General features: G+C 39.0%; 1 protein-coding gene across 1 annotated transcript in view; it reads left to right on the forward strand.

The window, feature by feature from the left end:
- The window catches only part of PRKAR2A (protein kinase cAMP-dependent type II regulatory subunit alpha), a 68,387-nt gene that overhangs the window by 37,374 nt on the left and 6,500 nt on the right, over positions 1 to 24,513 (forward strand). The window contains exons 3-8 of the mRNA XM_074878990.1: positions 6,043 to 6,095; positions 7,679 to 7,762; positions 11,321 to 11,427; positions 16,791 to 16,944; positions 20,108 to 20,209; positions 22,022 to 22,096. Of these exons, the coding sequence (XP_074735091.1) occupies positions 6,043 to 6,095; positions 7,679 to 7,762; positions 11,321 to 11,427; positions 16,791 to 16,944; positions 20,108 to 20,209; positions 22,022 to 22,096 (575 nt within the window). The remainder of the gene's footprint in view (positions 1 to 6,042; positions 6,096 to 7,678; positions 7,763 to 11,320; positions 11,428 to 16,790; positions 16,945 to 20,107; positions 20,210 to 22,021; positions 22,097 to 24,513) is intronic.

Here is a 24,513-nt window from a genome sequence, read left to right on the forward strand (position 1 = left end):
GGTTTTACAGGCTTATCGGTGTCTCATAGGCTGCTTTGCCTGACAGAATGGTCTGTGCAGCTTTCCAACCTGAGCAGGCTTTGGGACCATGCGCGGAGCTGCACCTGAACCTGTAATCCTTGCTGGACTGAGCTGGTTTGGCACAGCCACGCTGAGTGACTTTGTATCTTCGTAGTTAATCTGTAACGCAGAATAACTCTGCATGTGAAGAACAGAGTTGCTTTTCTTGTAATTTCCTTTCAACTTTAATGGTCTGTAGCCGTTTCCAGAACTGAAAATCCATTCTTTTCCTTTGCCACTTAAATTCATGATTTCTAACTATTTTTCAGCTGAAAAAAAATCTTACATTTGATTTGACATATATGGCTATGCAATTGGTTGTGTGTTTGAATATTCGGTGTTAGTATTTGACAAAGATTTGAGGGGGCGTTGCTTGCTCAAGTCCCAGTCATTGTAAGTCGTGTCTCAGTTATGCCTCCTTGAGAATTAAGAATGAAGTCAGGAGGTGATACTGCTGTGGGTGCTCCTGCATCTGGGGATTTTCATATGGCACATAAAGTAAAAGAGAAAGACTGGTCTTTTAAGACCGAAGATCTGAGTTTTGGGCTGGTGCAATGACACTCTTTTAAAATAAAAATTTACACTTGATTTCAGTCAATTCTCATAAGTGAAGGCTGAAACAGCTGATTTTCCTGCAGATGGCTTAACTGTTTTTCAGGTTTCAGTGTTGCTTTTCATTCTAACTGTCATAAATGTGAAAATTGTTCAGGTAGTGCAAATGGGTGCAGGTTCTGTTTTCCACTTGCTGGATCGAGGTATGAATCTGTCGTCTGCTTTGACATGGTGAGATCTTTAACTCAGGAAACAAAGTGCAATTTCTAAACCAAAAAGTTCTGAGCTATGCAGCAACAGAAGTGAGAGGAAACTTGAAGTTGTTTCCCAAATGCAGAAAATCACACTGAGCTGTGCCAGCAAAGACCTATGTATAGGCTCTGTTTAAACCTCCTGAGTTCATCTCGACTACATCCTTTTGGAAGTGTCTGCTTTAGCAACGCAGCTGTCGAAGAGGCAGTGACAAGCCACTGGAAGTGGTCACCTTTCCAGCTGGCATAGTGCTCCCAGAAGAGGCTATACATCTGTGCCTTGAGAGACGGACTTAGAAAATGTTTGAAGATTTGACAAATTCAAATGCAAAGAATGTCACCTTAAACATAGTGCAAGGTTGCTGATCTGAATAAATAACTGAAAGGGTTGTTCTGCATGTACTGCTCTGGGTGGATCTTCATTAATGGTGCTCATAGGATCAGTTGGAGGTAATGCATCCTCGTAAGTAAAGACGAGTGACTAGGATTTCACTCCGAAGTACAGAAGGTGCTATCCAAAATTGCAAAGAGAATATGACAGAATATATCTTTGCTACTTCTTCCAGTAACAACCGAAATATTAACAATGCACTCACCTTACATAAAATGTAGAATTTTCATGTCCAATGTGAAAATTTTTCCTGCTCTTGTGTGTCTGAAGGTCTTCAGGCCTCATCCTGTTGGCTGCTCTTTTGAAAAAAAACTAACAGTGATCTCTCAACTACCGGGTTGGTATGCATTTCTCACAAAGGCTTATTTGCTTATGGGAGCTAAATGCTGAATTATTATGCAGATTTGCATAGATTGCAAGGCGTTTGATCTTGACAAAACACGTATTTTGCAGAACAATATTATCTTGGGAACCATTACAACTTGCATAAACAAAGGTGGTGTTTGTACTGGCAAACTTTTCTTGCTACTTCTCATTCTCTCCCCACCCCTTGCTTCCCCTCACCCATCCACTGCTTATGTCATTGCTGCAACTAGAAAGATCGTTGTTGCTTTCAGATGCTGTCACCTGCATAACAAAGCAGCAATCGAGTTGTGTCATTTCTGAGCCTTCAGAAGTGTTAACAGATGTGCTTGTTCTTGAAAGCCAAAGAAGGTGCTGTATGAGGAGAAAGCTAAACTAGCTGTAGAAACTGCAGAAGCTAAGAGAGACTAAATGTAGATGGTAGGATAAAAGCCTGAATTTCTTTTTATCTTAAAGCTTCTTAAAATTGAAAACTGTTTTTTATGTTCCAAAGCTATTTGAACTATGTGGGTAGATTTGGAAGGAAGCTTGGTCTGCATGATCTATGCTGATATAACTAGTATTGGAAATATGTAATTGGGGTGTGTGTCACACATGTACATAACTTTCACTGGTGCATTCATGTGTAGCGTTTGCTCAGGGGCAGAGTTGTGCTGAAAATCTCACATAGGAAAGGTGTGATTTCAGAAGTCACTTCACGTTATAATTGTGAGCTTTAGGTTGCACATGCAGAAAAAGATCTTCCCCAGGAGGGTGCTGCAGCAGGTTAGCCAGAGATGTGCAGTCTTTGCCCAGGGAGGTTTCCAGGTCAGCCCCAATCTCACATTGCAAATAGCTCCCCTTTAAGGGGTAGGTTGGACTGGGTGGCCTTCAGAGAGAGATCCCTTCAACTGCTGTTTCAGTGAGTCTGAAAAGATGCTGCCAACACATTTCTTCAGGATAATCTTGTGAGAATAAGCTTGCCTTGGAGTACCTGTTTTATTGGGACACTGAAATAGTTAATATGTGAATTCAGTCATGTATAAAATAGTGGGGCAAGTATGTTTTCACTCTGCCAAGATGAAAGATAAGATGGTTTTTCATTGGGACTGGCTGTATTATAACCCACAAATGCCTAACCTTCAGGAGTCCTGAAATTAACTTCCATAGATTTCTGAGAGGGGTTGGCAGAGTTTAGGGTAGTTACGGGGGTTCTTTTCAGTCAAAAGAATAGAGAAGCAACACTGTTTGAGCACAGGTAACGTGAAATGTATTGAAGGTAAGACTGACACACAGATCTTGACAGGTGGTAAGTTCACCAGTACAGACTTCCACAAGTAAATTACCAATTAAAAATAGTGGAAAGAAAAATTAGATGTATTGCGACGTAAACCACAGGATGGTGTTGATGTAATGTTTGACTTTTCTTTGCATTAGTCATGTTTTAAAATATTTGGAAAATGCTGTTGGTTGTTATGAGTAGGCTGAAAAGCTTTCTGTGGCTTTCCAGCATATCACAATATTAATTTAAGCTTGAGGTCAGAATTAATCATTTTTGTCTCTGTCCCTTTTTTTTTTTTAACCATCCCACAACAGATATGTTACATTAAGTGCTACAGCTCTGCTTGCAAGTAAATAAAGTCCTGTCAATCCAGGCTGTCAGTCAAAGTCCAAAATGTCTGCCCTACTGCTTCTATGTGAAAAAAGAAATCTCAGCAGGAGGTTGAAGAACGAAAATTATAATGGGAAGGCTTTCTATGTAACAGCATGGGAAGAAGTAGTATTTTTGCCACATTGCTCTTGTATTTCTGTGGTGCCCATTCATGGGCACTCAGGAGTGATTTCCATATGTAAGAGGAGGGCATTAAGTCCTAGTCTGTATCCTTAGCAGGCTTTATGAAACTGTTTTCGCCCTTACTGGGTAAGATGAAATAGGGCAGACAAATCCCAACCAAAGCCGTTTGATACTAAAGTTGTAGAGAATTGTGTTGTTTTGATTGCTGCATGTTTTAAGAGAAGGTTTTGCTCTAATGCTGTAGTCTTAGCTGTGGTAATTAAACTTGTTTTCCCAAGGAAATCTTGAAGAGAATTTCCTCAATTCCAAAGCATATTCTTAGCAATAGCTTCCCTGCAGTTGAGGCAGGAACAAAATCTTATTTGCGGCTTAATATTGAGAATTTAAATGATGGAATGAGATAGTGAAGTACAGTGATCTCTGAATTCATAGATACATGTCTTGAATGTGCTTACATGCCAGGTACTTTCAGAAACCTGCGGAAGTGCATTTATAGTACATACTATAGTGCATAATTGAACTCTAGTTACTGGTAAGATATACTGGTTGTAAAGAATGAGGATACTTTTTATCTCTAGTTTCACCATACTGTTTAAACCAAGGAGCTTTTCTTCTAAGAAAATGTTCCTTATTAGAAAATGTTCCTTATTAGAAAATCCAAAGCTTTCACAATAGACTTTGATCCTTACTGTAAAATGAAAGGAGGAGGAAAGCTTTCACACCGAAATGCTAATAACGTTCTCTTTGTTAGTGCCTTTGTATTGCATATTAAGTGGATCTTTGCCTATCAGTCCAAGTTCTGCAGCTTTGTAGGTATCTACCTTCCCATAATACAGTCATCTTTGGACCGTGGGGTGGACTATACTTTTTTTCAGCTGGGGAAGAATGCTGTTTATCCTTTGTAAAGTATCTGCCCTAAATGTGGGTGGACCACTCTGTTAAACTAAAAGCATGTGTGTGTTGTAGGTGCACTGTTAATCCACCGTTTCTATATTCTTAAATGGTGCAAAAAGAAGAGGCAGTGTGACACTGGGTTTATTGTATGAGCAACTACTACTCTTTAAATGCATAATGATTACATGATTGGGTTTTTACATTGTGGTTTGATAAATGGAACGCTTGCATTGTATTCCAGTCTCTTCAACCTCTCCAGGAAAAAGAGGAATTAAAGTCTAATTTGCTAGGAAAGACCTGTACCTTTAGGCAGGGGAAAAAAAAAAAAAGCAAGTCTTTCCTAGCAAGTTATGCTGGACTTGTGCATTGATGACAAGGTCGATAGTCCTGTATGCATTTTAAAATTATTTGCAAGTTGCTGAATGCTAGGCCTTCTAGTTTTGGTGGTTCTGTTTTTTTTTTTTTTTATGGTGGCTTTTTTTTTTTTTAAATCGGCTTATTTTTATTTATACTTTCTAAGTCCATTCAGCTGTTAGATGTCACTGCAGTGAGCTTCTGGGCATTCTGCCAAGTCTTCAGTATTGTCAGGATGCTGGATAAAATACAAAGAAAAATGCTTGTCTGTGTTTCTTTGTGAAATTTTACAAGTAGTGTATAGTCTCAGAAGACCACCGTTATTAAAGTAAGAGCAGAACTAGATGAAAACAGGACTGACTCTCACTTTCTCTATCTGTACAGCTAGTTAGAATGCAGAGTTCGCTTTGACATGTAAGAAATGCAAATGTTCACAAATTAATAAGGAAGTCTGAGCTAGAGCTGTAGGCTTTTGGCAGCCAAAGGTGTCTGTGTTTAATATTGTAAAATTGTGTAAGAGCGTTAACTGTTAAGATAAGCGAAGATAAGCCTTTTCTGAAGTATTAAACCAGAACAAAAGTGGTTTGAAACTTTAGAAGCTCACCATTATCATTGCCTCTTACAATTGATCCTGTAGTTATAATGACATGTTTGGCTGAGCCTTGTTCCTATGCGCTACGGTGTATGTTTTCGACAAATGTTCTCATCCATTTTTAAAAAATTACTTTATGTATTTTTTAAAGTTATTTTTATATCACAACTTGACATTCATTTCGTTCAAATGTAGTAAGATACAGGAGCATATGGGTGAGGGGGACTAAACATTTTTTTGTTATATTATATACTATGGTCAAGCTGATTGTGCATTTCCCAGTTAATTTCTGTGTAAATGTGATTTCTCTGTATTGAAAAAACCCCAAAATATAGGTACTCACTTGCAAATCTGACTTGAGGAGCAAGTGCCACATGCCTCCTTGTACTGTTTTTTTTTTTAGTGTGTTTTGCTATATACATTGCACTACAAAGAACAAAGCAATGTAGCTGCAGTATTTTTCCCCTGCATTTTAGAGATGTTTGTAAATGAATCTAAATGCAGATTGTTATGCTTTGATAAGAATTGAAAGGAAATCTGTGTGCATGCTTTGGAGCACTTGCTAGGCAAGATTATTTTCTATTGTAAGTTACAGACTTTTTACATGAGAGTTTGAGAGCAGCCATGCTGTGCCTGCTCGGAGAATAGATAGGGTTTAAGCTGCTGACACAATAACAACATAAAACAAAATCGCTTTTTTTTTTCCTCCTGTAGAAAAATAAAATGTAGAAGAAAGGAATTTAAACTTGATTTGTTTGGTGTTCTTGTATAATTGCTTCTTTTTACTAATTTCCTCTCTCTTTCTTTCAAGTTTGTGCTGAAGCTTTCAATCCAGATGAAGAGGAAGAAGACACAGAACAAAGGGTAAGGAGGAGTGAATTGCATCACGCGTGGTTCTCTACAGTTTGACAGGCAGATGTCTGTACGTCACCGTTTCCCTACCACTCGAGCATTTCGTTCCGAGAGGCTGTGTGGTATGCTGACACTGACAGGGTGACATTGGTCTGAAATTTAGGACCACTTTGTCTCATGCACTTTTTTATTCACTATGGCTTTAATACCATTTGCTTCAAAGGACTCGAGAGCTGTGCTTAAGTCTACCATCCTTAAAATTTTGGATATTTTCCTTTCTTAATTATCTTAAAGGCTTGTTGAGGCAGTTCCTAGAGCATTGATGCTGTTATGAAGAATTAGTTAAGCTTTACCACAGCTGTTTCTTCACGGGTGCTTAAAATTCCTCACGTGCTTTTTACTGCCTTTCTTGTCAAAGCAGTTCTGCCTGGATAGAAGAAATACTTTGTTGAAATATTTTGAGATTGTGGCCACCTGTTGTTCTATTGGTTTTGAAAGCTGGGAATTTCTAGGAATTGCAAGTCCAGATACTGTAATTGTATTTCTTTTGAGATGCTTTTATGTGAGCAAATCCTGGCTGGTGAGGGTCAGTGTTTTCTCTCTGGACTTGTAGTGTTCCATTTCCAGGTTCCATCTCAAGGGTGCTTACATTTCTGCAATGAAACTCTAAGTCTAATGTAATTTCTCTTAAAAAAGAAGATACTGCATAAATAAGATGCTATAAAAAGAAAAAAAAAGACTCTGAGTGTGTCTGATCATTCAAATGTTTATAAACCCAGATACATTTATTCCATCAAAAGTCTTAATTTTCCTGACTGCTGATAAAATACTCAGTTTTCTTTTAAAACAAGGATCTGACATCTGTTCAGCTTTGGACAATGAATTTTTAGAAATGCCTACTAATGTAACTGTTTTTTGGAATCCTTGTTATTCCAGAAATACAGCTAATGTGGTGAATGTGAGGTAATTAATATTTTTATATATGTTTTCATAATTAGCCCCCCAAAAGCACATATATAAACAGTTTTATGACACAGTGAGTGTTGGTTCCTTTAACCTGATGAGATGTTTATAATTGGAAAGAAGTAACAAAAAAATCTCTCGAACAGCAAAGCTTTTAAGTAATTTTGCTGAAAAAATATGTGCTTCTTAACTTCTGTTATTACATGGGCTGAGATACATATGTATCATAAATCTTATACCTGTATGCCAACAATAATATATTGGGACCGATACAGCCAGAGTTTAGAAAGAAAACTCTTGACTTTTTTTCTCTGTTCCAAATGCTCGAGCCTTGACTGTATCTGTGGCTGGGTTAGGAGGGAAGGGAAAGGAAAAGGCATCCTCTTCTTTCTTATCTTTCTTGACTGTTATTTTGCCTGTGTTAATTGTCAGCATAATGTATTTCTTAAGTCTCTTTCTTCTATTCTGTCTTGCATTGTGTGTTTATATATAAATACTGTTTATGCAAACAACAAAAAAGAACTATATACTTTGACACTCTTGTGTTCTGTTTTTTCACTCTGAAGTGAAGGTTCAGTCTGTAATCCTACTTCTTTGTTGTCATGACAGTTTTGGTTTACTTTGTTTTAAAGGTAGTTCATCCAAAAACTGATGAACAGCGATGCAGACTGCAGGAAGCATGTAAAGATATTCTGCTTTTCAAAAACCTAGATCAGGTAATACCATTTTAAGAAAATCTTAACTGGAGTTGATTGTTTGTACGTACAGGTAATAGCATGATCTAACAGTCCAGACACTTGTTTGCATTGTGATAGTTCATAAATTATTAATTATATGCAGGTGTGTTTGGAGAGCAACAATCCATGAACAATATAAACAAACATGTCAAATTGTCAGTTACCGTGATTTTCAGATCCTTCTCCCTGCAAATTCTTTTTTTTTTTTTCTGTTAGAGAAAAATTTAGTGTTTTTTTATTCTTTTGCATATGTTTCAATATTTGCTGTTGGGTACCATTGCGGCTGACTTCCCTGGGAAACAGTTCATAATTTTATGGGTAATTTAAAAAGGAAATTACTTACACAATTGTGATATTGAACACTATCCACGTTTGGATGATTTCAGATTGCTGCATCTTTTTCTTAAATGTCAATATGTCAGTAAATTTTTCTGTAAATGAATGTAATCTTTTCAGCTTGTTCTTGTTCTTACTTGCCTTATTTTTATTGCTGAAGTTGGTTATTAATTAGTCGTTGCCTCAGCATTGAGTTTTAATTATGTGTCTCCATTGCTTGCATTTAGTAATCTTAATTGGTATGAATTTTTTTAATGAGGATCTTAAGAGGAGGCCTTTGGAGATCCTCTAATCCAGCCTCTGAGAGGCCATAGAATAAATGCATCTCATCTCTGGTCTGGTGCTTCCATGAAAACAGAACTGACATCTCTACTCTGGGTTGGGGAAGAATGAAAGCTGTAACACCAGTGATGGTCCCTGCAGCTTCCTGGTTTGAATCATTGAACTTCAATGGATGTGATAGCTTATGGTTCCAGAAATACTGTTCAGCTTGCTTGAAAACCAAGAAGTTCTTCCAGTTCTCGGTTGCTGTATGAACTCCAAGAGTCACTGAACTGCATTCTCAAAATAATTGTTGAAAGCTTTTGATTGTGGCAGGCTTGAGGATTTGACATTCTGTCATAAAGTTTCCTTGAAAGCTGTCTTTTCCAAGACTGTCCTTTCTCTGTTCTGGAATTCCTGTTGTCATTAAGCCTATTTACTTAAGACTTTCTAAAGGTTCCTTTTGCAAGTAACCTGATTATATGCAGTAAAAAATGAAACATATTTAAGAATATTCAGCAGCTCAAGGAGTATGTACAAAATGTGATCACCATTTGAATTGAGCAGGCCAATCTTTTAGCTTCCTACAAAATCATACAGAAGCAAAACATTAATAACCAGTTTATATTCAAAGATGCCTTTGAAAAACAAATTTGAGCTGAGAAAGTGGGCTTGGAAAAATACTGCTTCCTGGGAAAAGCATTCTGAGCAGCTGAGGAGAGAAGTAAGGGAAATGATCTTAACTGCAACTGTTAAAGACTCAGGCTGCAAAAGATGACTGCAATCCATACATTGATTAGAGTATGATAAAGGGCACTTAGCAGGGAGGGGAGAGCTTTCCTAGTAATAGGTATAAAGGGAGTATGGAACTTGTATCCTTTCGCCTCTCCTCAGTAATTTCTTTTTAACTTCCTCTGTATTATGTGCCTGGTTTGGAAGGTTGGCTGTAGAATACCCACTGAAAGGCAGAATGCATGGCTGCTGCTTTTGCTCCACATATATTGTCCTTTCATAATTGTGAGGAACGCTTTCAAATTAAGGCTTAAAATACATTCTTTTGCTTCTTAACTTCTAAAGAGTGTCATGTAAAACTGTTAAGTAAAAGCAAACAAACTCAACAACAACAAAACTGCATAAAACCCCTTTAGGGGTAAATGATTGTGTGACTGAAATGTCCTGGCCAAATTCATCCCTTTTCCACTGGTTCCATTTAGGTGAACTGTGCTGAATTTAGGCCCAGTGACTCAACAGCCCTTTTAAATGTCTGCACTTGCATGAATAGTTGCTGGAATACTTGGTATCAAACACAAGGGAGCCAGTGTCCAGTGGATCACTTCTAGCAAGGTTCACGTTGAGTTTTGGACTAAAATCAATTCAGATTGTCACAGAGTTTAACCCTGAGATTTTGAGCATCCCCAATGATAAACCTCATTTATGTTTCAATGTAAGGTGCTGGGGGAGTAGATAACTTCTCTCCTGTTAAAAGCTCTCTATGATGTATCATGCGTAGGCTCCACAGTGTCTTATAAATGACTTTGTAGAATCCTGGTTACAACTGAATTTTGTACTGGGTGAGAGCAATGACTGTTATCCTTACCAGCAAGGCCCCTGAGCATGCTCAGTACCCATATTTAAACCAAGAGGATTTTTTACAGTTCAGAAATCTGATGAAGCTTGTCCTTTTATTGACAGAAGAGGCCAGTGTTTTATTTACTTGAAATGATAAGTCTTTGCCTGTTTATCCTCCATGTAAAGCATTATCGAGCTAGACTATTTTTAAAAAGCTTTATAAAACCTGTATTGCTTATTTCCTGACAACTCTTACTTAAATGCATGCTGTGAAATATGTGGTTAAAATAAATGGCTTTCATACAATGATTTTTTGCTTAGTTTAAATATCAGGAGAGTTTTTAAAGACAAGAAAATAGGATTCTAGTGAAAAGATAGGTGATATTTTCAATTTAGTGGTGCCTACAGATGCTGCAATTATTCCCAACTTAAGGAGCACAGTAAATATTTCAAGTGTATCTAGCAGCATAAAGACTACTTCGCGTGTTTGTGCAATATATTTTTAGAAACTCAGCTGTGATCTACATCTTCAACTTTGAGCATCTGGTCATTGAAAATGCAATGAAAGTCTATTGTTAATGGACTTCGGAATAACAAAAATGGTAAAGCAGGTCAGCATTGAGGCAAGGTGTTTATATGGCATCATCTCTCTTGGCTTTCGCAGCTTCCCTGGCTGTGCTTCCTACAAAAAAAAGTTTAGTCATGGCTCATCAGAGAAACCTAGCTCGAGTCTGCTGTGCAGACCAGCATTATCCCATGTTCTGTATGTGCTCCACATCTGTATCTCTCTGATCTCGTCTTATGCTGGAATTGCAGGTTCTGTAAGACACAGACTATCTCGGGAAATAACTCTGTGTGGAGTTTTGTTCAGTACAGTCCTGATCATGACTGGGGCTCCTAGATGAGGACAGTACAAAGAAGTTACTAATAAATCATGGTGCAGTTTCTAGACATACATACATACGTATAATGAAATATAGATACTGTTGACATAAATCAATATGTATCCATTGCAGTGAAGCTGTGACAGATTATTGCTGTACATGTGTGCTTTGGTATGCATAAGTTAAGCCATTTCGACATGAATTTGAGATAATAGCACTTCTGTAATGGAAGTATCTGTGTATGTTTGCATTATTGAACTTAGATTAATATAAGATGGAAACAAGTGAGGTGCTAGTGGAAGTCAGTATTTACTATCAACATTACTGGTATTTGCATACAGTAAAAATAATGCAACGCATGTTGCACTTCACTGTCCAGAACAAGTCAAATGAACTTGCCCTTGTCCAGCAGTAATGCTAAGGGGTATTTTCTGAGAGTTTTATTGATTTATCTTTTTTTTTTCCCCCCCTCCTGTTTGTTTTATAGGAGCAGCTGTCTCAGGTCCTTGATGCCATGTTTGAGAGGAAGGTGAAACCTCAGGAACATGTGATTGACCAAGGTGATGATGGAGACAACTTCTATGTTATTGAGCGGTAAGCAGCTGTGCCTTTGAAATGTAGAGTATGTTTCTTTTCAGTTTCTTAGAAATGACATGCAATGCTTACTGCAGGACAATTTCTGAAGGAAACTTACTTTTTGCAGTCGTTGCCTCTTCCTTTGATTTTTTCATTTTCCCCTTTAGGCTCCCACTGACTTTGGATCATTTGCCCAGGGGTAATCAAATTTGACAGAGGTGGACATTTCAAACCTGCTGGGTGTTAACACATTCTGTGTGACTGTGTAAAAACTCAAATACTGCTTTCTCTGAGGGAAGGGTCACAGCTTGAGCTTGCCTGTCATTTGTTCAGTTTAGCTTTTGTGCGTATTAGCACATGCGTAGTTTGAAACCTACCATGTTACATGCTGTCTCCAGATGAGGATGTGTTTTATTCTGAAGAAAGGGAGGGGGAAAAGCAGCAAAAGAAACCATATGGTAAGGGAAGGGATAGGAGATTATTTTGGGGAGGAAGAATATGGGGGGCGGGGGGAAGAAAAAATCCATCGTAATGGCTGCCATGAAACAACTTGGACTTTGTCCAACCAGTTTTGATCACTGACTTCAGAGAAACTTGTAGTTACATTGCTTTTGTTGGTCATGTGATTTGTATTTGCAGAGTTTAAGGTGCCATTTTGCAATTTCTTGCATCGAGCAAATTCACATGGTAGTTTTGTGGATCATATATATGTGCAACAGGCATACAATAGATATGTGTGTGCATGCACATTTTGAGTATCTTTTACCCTTTTGGAAGAAATTCTAGCTAATGTTACTTTTAATCACTGTATCTGAAGAATAATTAAGGACACAGATTTATTTCCTCCTGTAAAGCTGTACTAGTAAACAGAATATTACTGAATGAATTATAAATGTCTGTTGGAACACAATCTTAGCAAACTACTTTTTTGATGCACTGTTGTCTTCTTTATCACTGAAATAATGGCACCATTAATTTTGTGTTAAATGCTTTCAAAGCAGCTCTTCAAGACAACATACTGCCTTTTCAATTGTCATCTATGCTGTGTTTAAGGAATTTGCAAAAGAATTTCTAGGTTAGAAATTCTTCATTTTAAATGATCCTTGTTCATTTTAAGGACATTCCCCTTTCTGATTGGTTGGAATTACAGAACATAAGGCTACCTCAAATATATTCTGACCACATGCCTGTTCCGCCGTCCTCTACCATCCCATTAACCTAAACCAGTGCTCCATTTCTACACTCAGTTATCTCCCTCAACCGCTCAGTCTCAGACCAATCCCATGTCTTTGGCTAGATGGGACAAGTTCCTTCTCTTGCCATGTTCACTGGGGACATCAGTGAAATGAAGTCAGACAAATAAAGTAGTGAAATGGAACCTTATCCTTGATATTCAGGTAAATGTTTTTATGGTTTCTGTTCTACAGATGTAATGCTATTCCACAATGTCTTTTTCTATCAAGATAGCTGGGTTGGAAGATTTCAGGTTTTTAAGTTTTTGTTTTATTTTACTCTCAAGGTATAATACACTAGTAACATAAATATGTTGCCAAAAGTATGTGGCAGAAAGCCTGTACAATGAAGGAAATGAAACTCGATGTTTTCTAACAATAGAGCATACCAGCCTTTGCTGTAAACACCAACTCAGCTGCAACTCTTATGTCGGCTATTCGCTTACTAGAATTCTACAGTTACAAATTTTCTGTGTCCCTCTCTCCCTTTCCAGTCCTCCCTGTCAGTCCTCCTCAACCTTCCACCTCCTAATTTTTTTTCATGCAAAAGGATAGCAGGATACTGGTGCTTATGAAAAGCTACAATATTTCTACTTGCCTGCAAGTGCAAATTCAGAGGACTCTGGCTCTTTCAAGGCATCAGTAGGCATGTCTTGTTACTCTTAAGTCAAGTCATTAATGCCTAAATATCCCTGAGGATTGGTTTCTTCCTGTCTGAATGAACAGTGACTTTGTGTTGCAGATGTAACTCTTCAGCTTCTTGTCTGCGTAGAAATATAGGCTTTCTGGCACAGGCCTCTTTTTTTCTAAAGTCTTCTGTTTGTAATATTTCTCACCAGATCACTTTTGTCTGAGGTCTTTCACCACGTGCTGAAGGACAGCAGGCAGGACAGATGCAGCTTGACAGTGCAGCAGCTATTTAGTGCTCACTGCCGGGAAGGGAGAGCTAGGATGAATGTGTTGTGTGGCTAAACGTTAGTATGCTCAGCGCTGCTGAGGCACCTGATGAGTCTCTGCTGATTGAGCAGTCAGCAGGGGCAGCGTTAGCCTCGGTTGCCTCTTGGAACAGACTGATCCACAATCTTGCTGAGTTGCCCTCTTCTGCTTTTCTGCTTTTTTTTTCTTTTTTTTTTTTTCCCCCTTGGGGTTTTATATTTTTTCCTGTCAGTATTTTTCTTTTGAGTCCTTGAGCTCCTAACGATTACCATCTCCACTATTACACTTCAGTCTGTGTTTTTATTCTTCTTATCTTGCAGGGCTTTAGCTCATGGACTGCCTTACAGCTCAGCAACAGTTTTCTCAGTAAAGCTGAGCCAAGGTCACCCAGTGGTGCTTCACCAGTGTGTAGTCCTTGGGCCACAGACAGCTGAATGCTTGGCTGTAGGTTACGTGGCTGTAGTTATTCGGAAATAAATGGCACTAGTAAGTGACTTTTAGGCTGAGGGATGAGAAGAAGTTGTTGCATTTGCTTAAGGTGCTCACAGAGTCTCTTCTAGATCAAAAAAACCTCTGAAGATTGTTGCCTCTGGTGCCTCTCAGAGAATCATTAAATAGGTATTGGACATTACAAGAATTAGTGAAACTTTCCATCAACACTAATCCCTATTTAGTTTACTGTTAGCATGCTGTTGGTTTGTTTCTCTGTCTCCTAAGTGTGAGTAAGCAGTGGAGTGTAAAAAGTGTCTGGTAAGGATACTAGGCAGTCTTTGTGCACCTAGCTTCCTCCTTTAGCTTTCTGGGTGACAGAGACTAAATTTCTTGGATCTTCTGACATGTCTGAATCTGTCCCATCTACTATTGATCCAGTAGCCAAACTTTTCCCTGGTCTGAAAGGCTTTAATACAGTACACCTTCAAGTCATTGTGCAAAGCTTCCTCGCTTTGATGTATTTTAATTGTTTGTTTGGGGCATGTAATGTCCACTTTGTGGAATCTCCTACAAATGAAGCTGGCATAAAGCTGTCCTGTAGTACTTTTTTTTTTTTTCAGATACAGCAGTGTTTGAAGATAACTAACAAACCCAGGGCTGTCCATCAGCAATCCTGAAAGACCCTCTGCTGTTAATACTAGGCAGGTCTCACCAATGAGTCTGTTCCCATACTTGTTTGCCATGAGAAGTTTCACCTACTGCCGTTTCTGGTGGTTCTTTTTTTTTTTTTTTTCTTACGTGTCAAATGATATTCTGGGAGATAATACCTTCTGACAAAGATCTAAACTCCTGGGAAAAATTATATGCATGTAAAGCTGCTTAAAGCCAGGAAGGTGTTCCCTACCTGCTTTTGTCCCAGGTGTGATATATTCTGTAAAGTCTCTTAGGCCAGTGGCTAGGCCCTGAATGATCTCTGGTGCCGTAGCCAAGAACTAATCAAGCCTAGTCAAGCTATATTTTAAAATTATTTTTTTTAAAGCCCCAAGCATAAGACAGCCCTGAGGATGTTACAGACACTTGTTTGACTTTTTTTAAAGGGCTACCTTTGTGTGCACAGCCTCTTTCTTCATATACAGTTGCTGTGGTGTGATCCAGATTTGTCTTGAGCTTTGACTTGCTGGACTTGTACCTGCATCTTCATTGTAGTATTTTGATTCTCAGTAAATTCTGGGATACTGTTACTTTAACGTTGTCATAATGTAGGAAGTGTGCCTCCTGGAGAACAGGGTGAGGAGCTCTTTCCAACTTACACAGATTACAGGTCCCTGTGAACAGAGCACAAGGAGGCTTCTGGTACTTGAACACTTTTCTCTTGATCTGTTAAGAGATCCTGGCTAGATGTCAGCTTTCCTGTTTCTAGAAGTGAGCTGTAACAAAAAAAAAAAAAGTAATTAAAAATCTCTTAGCTCAGCTGCTTTAATTTGAAGCCAAGGTGACTAGAATGGAACTTGTAATGTTCTGCAAAACTGCTGGAAGTTACTTACCCATGCTTCCTAAGGTGGTGCATCCTACAGTGTCACTTCAGCACACAGAGCTTTGTGAGAGTCGAACAGATGCTCTTCAAGTATGCTGTAACCTGCATTCTTCAGTAGCCACACCTCCATGAAAATGGTGATAAAATTGGTTGGTTCAGCTGTCAGTGTGCCTGGAGTTGCAGCATGGTGTGAAGTTGAACTGAGTGATAAAAGTTTTGGTCGTAAGGGAGCTATTGGACAAATACCAGTTGAGAAATGGTTGTCTCTGGAGATCTCTGTGCCAGAGTGTAAAGATGTGGCATGTATAATATTCCTGAACTAGCTTTAAATCCTCCAGCTTGAGAATTAGTATGTGCTGCTCATAATAAGACTGGTAGGTTTGCACTGCAAAACTCACTCAGTGTCTTAGGTATGTAAAGAAAGGCCCTTTCTGTGATTTTGTGCTTCACTGTTGTCCATACAAGAGCTGGATAGTTTGAATCTAGCATGGGCATATGCAGATACAAGCTACAATTTCATCTTGGTGTTATGACAGAGACTTACCCGTAAGCTGGAGTTGAGGCAAAACCATAGGAGCAGGTGAGCAGTTGGATTGAGCATATCCCAAAGGTACTGCAGCAATGCTGTCACTGAGACAGTGGGTACGGATGGATCCAAGTCACTCTAAAGACTGGCTATGAGGAAGTATTTCTTTCAAGACGGGGTTGTTGGGTGTTGGAATGGGCTGCCCAGGGCAGGGGGGGAGTCCCCATCCCTGGAGGGGTTGAAGAGTTGGGTTGACCCAGCGCTGAGGGATCTGGTGGAGTTGAGAACGGTCAGTGTGAGGTTAATGGTTGGACTGGAGGATCTTCAAGGTCTTTTCCAACCCAGATGATTCTGTGATTCTGTGTAAAGAGGCCTCACTGGATAACAGATATGCTGTGAAAAGGCAAATACTGTTAAAGACGATGAAACTACCTATTACCCTGGCCGGAACGCTTGTAATAGCAACATCAGAATACTGTGTAGAGGAAACCAAGTAGATCCTGCCCAGATCTATCAGCAGTGAAATGCTTTATTAAGAGAGAATTACTGTGAAAACAGTGTAGATAGAAGCAGCTTAGTATCAGACAATTGGAAAGCTCAATAAAGCATGTTCTATCTCACCCAGCAATAAGAGGACTATTTGTGTAACAGCAAAAAGCTGTTTTTATAATTTGTACTGGAATGTTGTCTAATAAGAAGTGTCTATTCTATTGTTTTCCAGGGGATTGTATGATATTGTTGTAGCAAAAGACAACCAGTCACGCTGTGTGGGCCGCTATGATAATCACGGCAGTTTTGGGGAACTGGCGTTGATGTACAACACTCCTAGAGCTGCCACCATTGTTGCCACAACAGAAGGAGCCCTTTGGGGACTGGTAAGGAAAGGAAGTTTCTCTCTACGTATAATATTTTAAACACTAACTCACTGTGTCCAGTGCTTCTCTTGGTATGGCTCCTTGTGATAATAGTGACTTTATCGTGATCTGTTATCTCACTTCTTGACATAAGAGATCAATTGTGCAAATATTTTTGGCCATCTTTCTAGAACAACTTGTCTGTAAAAACTGTATCACTAATTTTATCTGTCCTTTTATTATTTTGTTTTTGCTGTAATTCTGGCTTTTGTTAGGTGAAAAAAACCCCTGGTTTTGTTTTCATCCTGCGGAGGACAGTGGAGGCATTAATGCACATATTTTATGTGAGGGGGAAACAATATCTAAATGATGTTCTTTATTTCACCTCCCCTTCCTAGCATTTTGTCCGCTTTAAGTGGAATGGGAAGGTGTTAAATATTTTCTTGAGGATGTCAGTAACTTGAAGAGCTAGGAAAACTGCCCAAAGCTTTTGTTTTCCTTCAAAATAAACTGTCATGATGTTTCTGGTCCCTTTGTGTTACCCTGGAAGAGGTTCTCAGGTCAGCATGACCTATGAGATACCAAGCTAAATGATGGCGTTGCTTTGTCTCTAGCCCAGAAGTGTTGAATGTGAAGCTGTAGACATTAGTTTCCTTTTTTAGTTCTTTTCTCTGTACTGTTTGGATAGGGTTATTTTCACAGTGCTCTCGTACTCATCTGTGAGGACTCACATAATAAGCGGATTGTGTGATCAACGAAGCCTTTGAAGCCAGAAGTGGTGTATGTGTTATGTGTGCGCTGGGCTCCTCGGCAACTATCGCTGGGGGTTGACCATGTGATGTGACCTTGATTATAGGACTGATAAGCAGCTACACACCACGTGCTTATGCAATCTCTGCACTTGCTGAGAGCACTGACTTCTGACTTCCCTTTGTGAGCAGAAAGAAAAGATTTTTGGTAAATCAACCGGGGAGTAATGTCAGAATCTAATTTCTTGACCAAGACAGAACAAAGCAGCTATCTACAAACTGAGCTCCGTCGTGAAAGGAACAACGTGAGAAGATGATTCTTTGTTCCAGTTTGCCTTTGAAAAGAATTGCACAAATTGGGCTCATTTTGGTTTTGTTTTTTCTGTGATTACAGTCACTTAATTAGCAAGGTGTAGCTGAAGGGGAACCTCTTGCTAGTCATCTGTCCTGTGGATATTTTATTAACTAAGGCTGCATTTTCCTGCCTAAAGCTTTGGTTATTTCATCCAGTTATTCTGTCATTGCCATGTTCTGTTGTACTATTTTGTACCCAATGTAATTTAAACATATTTTTATTAGTCTACAGAAGTTATTGCTAAAGCTCATGGGTTATCTGCCACGTAGGTAATGTGGGTTGCTGCTGCTGCACTGCAGCCTTAGGCCAACAAAAGCCGGGAAGGCTCAGGCACAAAGCAGTTATCAAATGTGGGTCTGTTCTGGAGCAGAGAAATGTCCTCAGCCTTTGCTACTGAACATGCCTGGGGAAAACCTCACGATCACACACGCTTTCTTAACTGCTCTGCCTTTTTTGTTCAAATACTGCTGCTTCTCCTCCCTCACAGATACTCTCAAACAAATGAATTCTGAATTCTTTATGCTTTTGCAAGTCCCCTGTCCATTTCTGCACCTTTCTCCTTCTCCAAATATGTACGTTTGAAGAGACTTCTACCACTGAAGAATTTATTTAAAAAAATGACAGTCCCTCATGCTTTATAATCTCTTGTTCTCCTTTAGATAACAGTAATACCATTCTTCCCTTCATCTTTCACCTCCTTCAACTTTTGTATCCCACTGCTGTCACCTGTATCAGTCATTGTTTCAAGTTACAAGTATTTGCAGGCTGCATCCCATGAAACTGTTCTCTTGCTTGAAAATACCTCATCACCTCAAAATGTCTCTGCTAAGGTATCAGTTGATGTTTTCAGAAAATGAGATCCAGAGGAATGGCTCTCAGGACTTTGGATGTTTCTGCTGGTTGGGGTATATGTAAACTTGAAAGATTTTTTTTTTCTTGTACCATTTTCCTAACCAAATTTCTTCTCCTTTCCTCTGGCTTTTTGATTTTTTACACTCATGGCCTCATCCTGTGTAAAGTAAACTCTGCAACTCTCGCTCTGTTCATAATTTAGTGCTGATTCTAACAGGGACCGTGGGCATTATCGTCATGCAAACACTAACAAAAATACCTGGTGGGCCAGTGCCCTTCCCCTTAGCCTGGACGTGCTGTGTAGTTCCAGCTCTCTTGTGGCCTTTCTCATCGATGTTTGACAGTACTTGAGCCCTGCCTTTTCTACGTGAAAATAAAAAGCATTTCGTTAAGCTCTCTGACAATAAACTCTCAAATATGTCTGCCGTTGCAGGTACCGAGACAGGAGCTGTGGTTAACTGGGCAAGCTTGCCTTCACTCGGGCACATAGTGCCGCCCAGTGGCCACGAAGCCTGCACATCACTAGCCGCTGCCTGGGGAACAGATCAGAGCAGGAGGGGTGGCAGGGGGTGGGTGGGAATCTTGCCCAATATTTGGGCTTCAAAAACAAACCAAACAATTTTTCCACCAGGAAGGTGCTTATGGTACACAGGGACAGCTGGCAATTAGGAAGTTGCAAAAAGCTGGCTCTTGGATCCTATAAGGTGGAGGAGTGAATCAAGCCTGTTGTTATTTGATATGCTGTTCCTGATCTATTTGAGACCAGTAGAAATCTCCAACTTTTGAAATTTGTGACTCAAGTAGAGAAGAATCCAATTCACCCTTAGTCCTACAGTTGCCTTAACAAATAACTATTGGAAATTCCAATTTCCAATGGCTTTAGCAAGAAGAGTGTAACTTCTCCATTGTATGAGGAAACATGAAAGATATATTAACAAACAGCCAAACAAACCCCAAAAAGTCAGCCCTGAAAAACAGTACAAGATAGACTAAAAATGGAATTCTTAAATGCTTATCTGAGAAGGGCTGGGCCTTACAGCTTCCTGGTTTTCAATTTGTTGTTGCGACAGGTACTCTCACAAGAGCTGTTACGATCACCGTTGTGATGGATATGGTATCATTTTAACAGCTGGCTTCTCAAACCCAGTTGCAGGTACTAGTTCATGTTTGTTGGTTCTTCAAACTCAGTGAAGAGGAATAATGTGTTTCTCTGTGCTGTTTCTTGCAGGATCGAGTGACATTCAGAAGAATTATATTGAAAAATAATGCAAAGAAGAGGAAGACGTACGAATTATTTATTGAGTCTGTGCCCCTTCTTAAATCCTTGGAGGTAAAACCTCTCAGACATCTGCATCAGATTCTTGCATTAGCTCTGCAGTCAGGGTTTCAGCTCCATCAGAAATCTGTGTCATTTCTGCTTAGAACAAAATTTTAAGAGCTTCTTTGGTATCACGTTTACTGTACAACTTAATTTGTGTTGTTGAAATGGTACACTGTTTTTTCTCATATCCTTTCTTCACGGAAAGTGATTTGCTGATTTTTTTTATCTCTGTGTAAAGATTTTTTTTTTTCAAATCACACAAAACCACAAACCAAAAACCATCTATAAATATGTCAGAGAACAGGTATTAAAGTGAAAAGTCAAACCCAGGGCTGTGATTTCCTTTGAGGGTGTGATATTGAAGTAACGATACAATCACTGGGATATTTGGCCTTTATCAGCATGAATGATTTTAAATTTGAGACAAAGATGTGGGCCGTAGTAGGTCTTGCTTTAACCTTAACCGATATTCAGGAGGGAAACTAAGAATATGCTAAAGGAAAGCACTGCTACCTGGGAACAAAATGACAGATGCCATGTCAATGTGTGTGGTGCACGACTTTAGAAACAATGTATAAATTGTCACTTCTAAGCTCAGCCTCTATCTTTAGAGGGCTTTTGGAGCCACACCAAACTGCTTTGGAGTTACTATGTGTCTGTCTTTGCCTTACACCATTTAGCTTTTCTTGGTTTTCTCATCATAAGAATATTTTTCAGCATTAATCTTTAGTATTTGAGAAGATCTTGTAATCCCTCTGAGAGAAGATTACAAAATTGCAAAGTATCATTAGGTGTGAATAGCAACCTCTAACATATATTATTTTGGATTTACGTTGGTAGCTGTGGAAGGGATAAATTGCACATCATCTCTCTCAGTGCCTGGCTCAAACTAGTTCCATCAATGTGACTTTTCTGAGCGCAAAAGTGACTCATAAATATTTAAAGATATAGAAAAATAACTTATTAGCACTGCATGGCTTTTTGCATGACACGCTGCAGTTGAATCATGGGTGGATCAGAATTTAGTTTCTCAACCATGGGCTAGATTAAGGTGCATTCGTGGAATGAATCGATTACAGCTGAATCATCTGTTGAGATACTCATTTTAATGGTAGGATTTTCTTCCTTTCTTAATATGTTTTTTACACTGCTCTGAAGCAATAGAATTACTTTGTGGCGTTCTAGGTGCGCAGTGGAAAACATTGGAGATAAATTTAACCGTTCTCTTCCTGTTTATGAAGACTCAGGCATGCTTCCTTGCCTGTCAGATTAGTACCTCTTGCCCTTGCTGCTGGGCATCCTGTTGCAGCGCCTGCTTACAGTTTAGAGCCGGTATCCTTTTCATATCCCCTTCCTCTCTCCACTCTAGGAATGAATTCTGGGACACAAAAAAACCCCCACGTATTCAAGTATATAGTGATTAAAATATTTTGAAAATGTGTTACTGGTGTTTCTCATTGAAGTTTGTTCTTTGGAAGTTTATGACACTTTTCTGAGTGTTTTCTTCAAATTTCAACTCCTCTAAGATGAGGGAGTGATTTTTTTCCCTTTTGCTCTAAACCAGCCAAATGAGTTATTGGTTAACTTTGGGGGTAGGAAAAGCACACGGATGGGACACTAAGCAATTTTCTTTCCTATTGATTATGGTAGTCTTGAAAGCTGTGGTGCAGTATGACAATGTCATTGTAGGGGCTGTATTTTTCAGTACCCAGATACTGCATGTTTGTGTGTCTAGGAAATGCCTCTTCATTTCAGGGCTACAAAATTTACCAGAGACGTACTATAATAGATGATTATGTTTGATTTTCCTCTTTGTTCCAGGCATCAGAGCGAATGAAGATAGTGGACGTTATAGGGGAGAAAGTGTATCAAGATGGGGAACGTATCATTTCTCAGGTACTTGAAGTCTAAATTTCTCTTTATTATTCTCCTTTCTCTGCTTCTTTCCTGTTTGGAATTGACTTACAGAATCCTATTACTTGGACCAACTTGGCACTTATTCTTTTAATACTTCCAATTTATTTAACCACTTCTTGAGCATTTGGGGAATGGCCAGTGCATCTTTTGCCACAAATTTATTCTATTACTTTAGCTTCTGGGTTTTTCTTCTCTCGTTTTTTATAAATAGTCTTTGCAAGGTTACAAGAGGAGTATGTCTTCAGAAGCTGAAAATAAATGTCTATGTAATTTTCCTTGAAAGCCCCCAGATAGACTTTTTAAAGGCACCCATAACCAGATTTAAACAAGGAGTCACAAACATGTAGTAAAGGCATCTCTAATTCCTAGGTCTGACTAAACAACAAAACCAAACAGTTCAACAGGAGTGTGATTTGGATGAAAGTAAATGAAGTCATAGGGAATATTTCACTGGTTGGACCCAACTCAGTTAACTATTATAAGAAACTACCAGGGTTAATTAAAACCACTGTTTTTTCTGATGCTCTTAAGAGTATTTCAGTGGTGGAGTAGTCTAGCTTCACTTGGCAGCCTTTGGTTGTTGGTGTATGTTTTGTCTGCTGTAATAGATCAAGGCCAGAGTGGTGGAACATGAAGCTGGACAAACTCAAGCTAAAGCCGTGGGATTTTTTTGGCTGTGACACAGATAACTTTTTGGAACACTGTTATTGATGGAACACTGGGATTTTGCACCAAGTTTAGCTCAGGGTTGCTTTGTTTGTTGTAAAAGTGCTCTACTTCAAGTAGAAGTTAATGCAAGAAAGTCCTTGGCTTACCTGAAATTGCAAGCTTTTGATCACAACCATCATCTTGTTTTATAAACAATGTCTTATAAATAATGTCTTGAATAATTAATCTTAATTACCTTGAATGTCAGATAACTCTGAATGCAGGAAACCTTAATTTGCTGATAATCAAATACTGCCAAATTACTTCTCTCCAAAAATACCCTCAATTTTGTAAGTTGAAAATCTTACTTTGTTACTTAAGACCCTAAGAAAACTGAACTCTCAGCAAAATTAAAGCTTATAAATCAGTCTCAAAACTGGGAACCCACGCAATCAGTGATCCAATTACGCAGTTGGTTTTAATGTTTTGTAATAACTGAATTAAGGATAAGGATGTAATTACCCTTAAAAGGAGGATTAATAGTCCGGATAGGACTGGGTGATGGTAATACGCTGCTAAAGATGATGAAATTTTATGCTTGGAAAAGATGTGATAGCTCTTGCATTACAGCAGTAGCATCAATACCATGAACCCCTTTTCTGTTATGGATAATCTTACATTTTAATTACCTTACTGGAATTTGACCCTTCAGTTAAGTGCAGCATGCTTTAAAGCACTTGAAAATTGTTAGTGCCTGCCGATGTTACAAGGATGTCTCACACTCAGTTTGTTTACATTCTTTTTAAAAAAAATAGTGCTCTTTCAGAAGTGTGCTGTGTTAGTTCATGTTGTGATAGCTGGCAACAGTGAGTGAAAAGTTTTGTGCTGAATGGTTTATGATCATCTCCAGGAAGCTTACTGAGGGCCTCACTTCTTCTGTAACCCCATGTTTAAATCTTGCATCATCTTCTCCCAGCCCATGTTTCGTACTCAAGTTGTAATCATCTTTCTTCATGCTTCCCATCACATTCATAGTCTTATTGCCCATTTGACTTAATGTCAGATTTATCTCTCTCCTCACATTGTTTAATGGGTTTTTTTTCTGAGCCGCTCCCATTCCTTTAGTGCTTCCTTATCCAGCCTGTTTCCCTGAAGCCTCTAGTCCCTTTGCTTCTGATTTGTAGCAGCAGGTACATGCCAGCTCTCCACTCTGACTTCCAGTCCTATACCAAGCCCACAGGTATAGAGAGGGAAAGTCCTCTCTGTCACAGCTAAAACCTACAAAATAAAAAAGTCCTGGCGAAGGTCTCCAGAGCAGTTAACTACGATCTGTTGACAGTCTGCAACACGATGAGGATTAGACAGATGTGAAGAAGCTTCTAGAGAGCCTCACAGAATGGTTGAGGTTGGAAGGCACCTCTGGAGGTCATCTTGTCCAGCGCCCTCCACCCCTTCCCCTCTCAAGCAGGGCCACCGAGAGCCAGTTGCCCAGGACCAGGTCCAGACGGCTTTTGAATCTCCCAAAGGATGGAGACTTCAGAACTAGGCAACCTGTGCCAGTGCTTGGTCACCTTCACAGTGACTTTTTCATAGAAACAGCTGAATTTGACTAAACCAAATCTCTTTATTTCACGCTCAGTTATTCAACAACATGTTGTGTTATTTTTCTAAAACTTTATATAAAATGACTATCAATTTTTATTTTCTACTTGCCCTATATGACTTATTTTCCTTTAATGGCATGATGC

The sequence above is a fragment of the Strix uralensis genome, chromosome 10, assembly GCF_047716275.1.
Source record: "Strix uralensis isolate ZFMK-TIS-50842 chromosome 10, bStrUra1, whole genome shotgun sequence".
Classification (NCBI taxonomy): Eukaryota; Metazoa; Chordata; class Aves; order Strigiformes; family Strigidae; genus Strix; species Strix uralensis.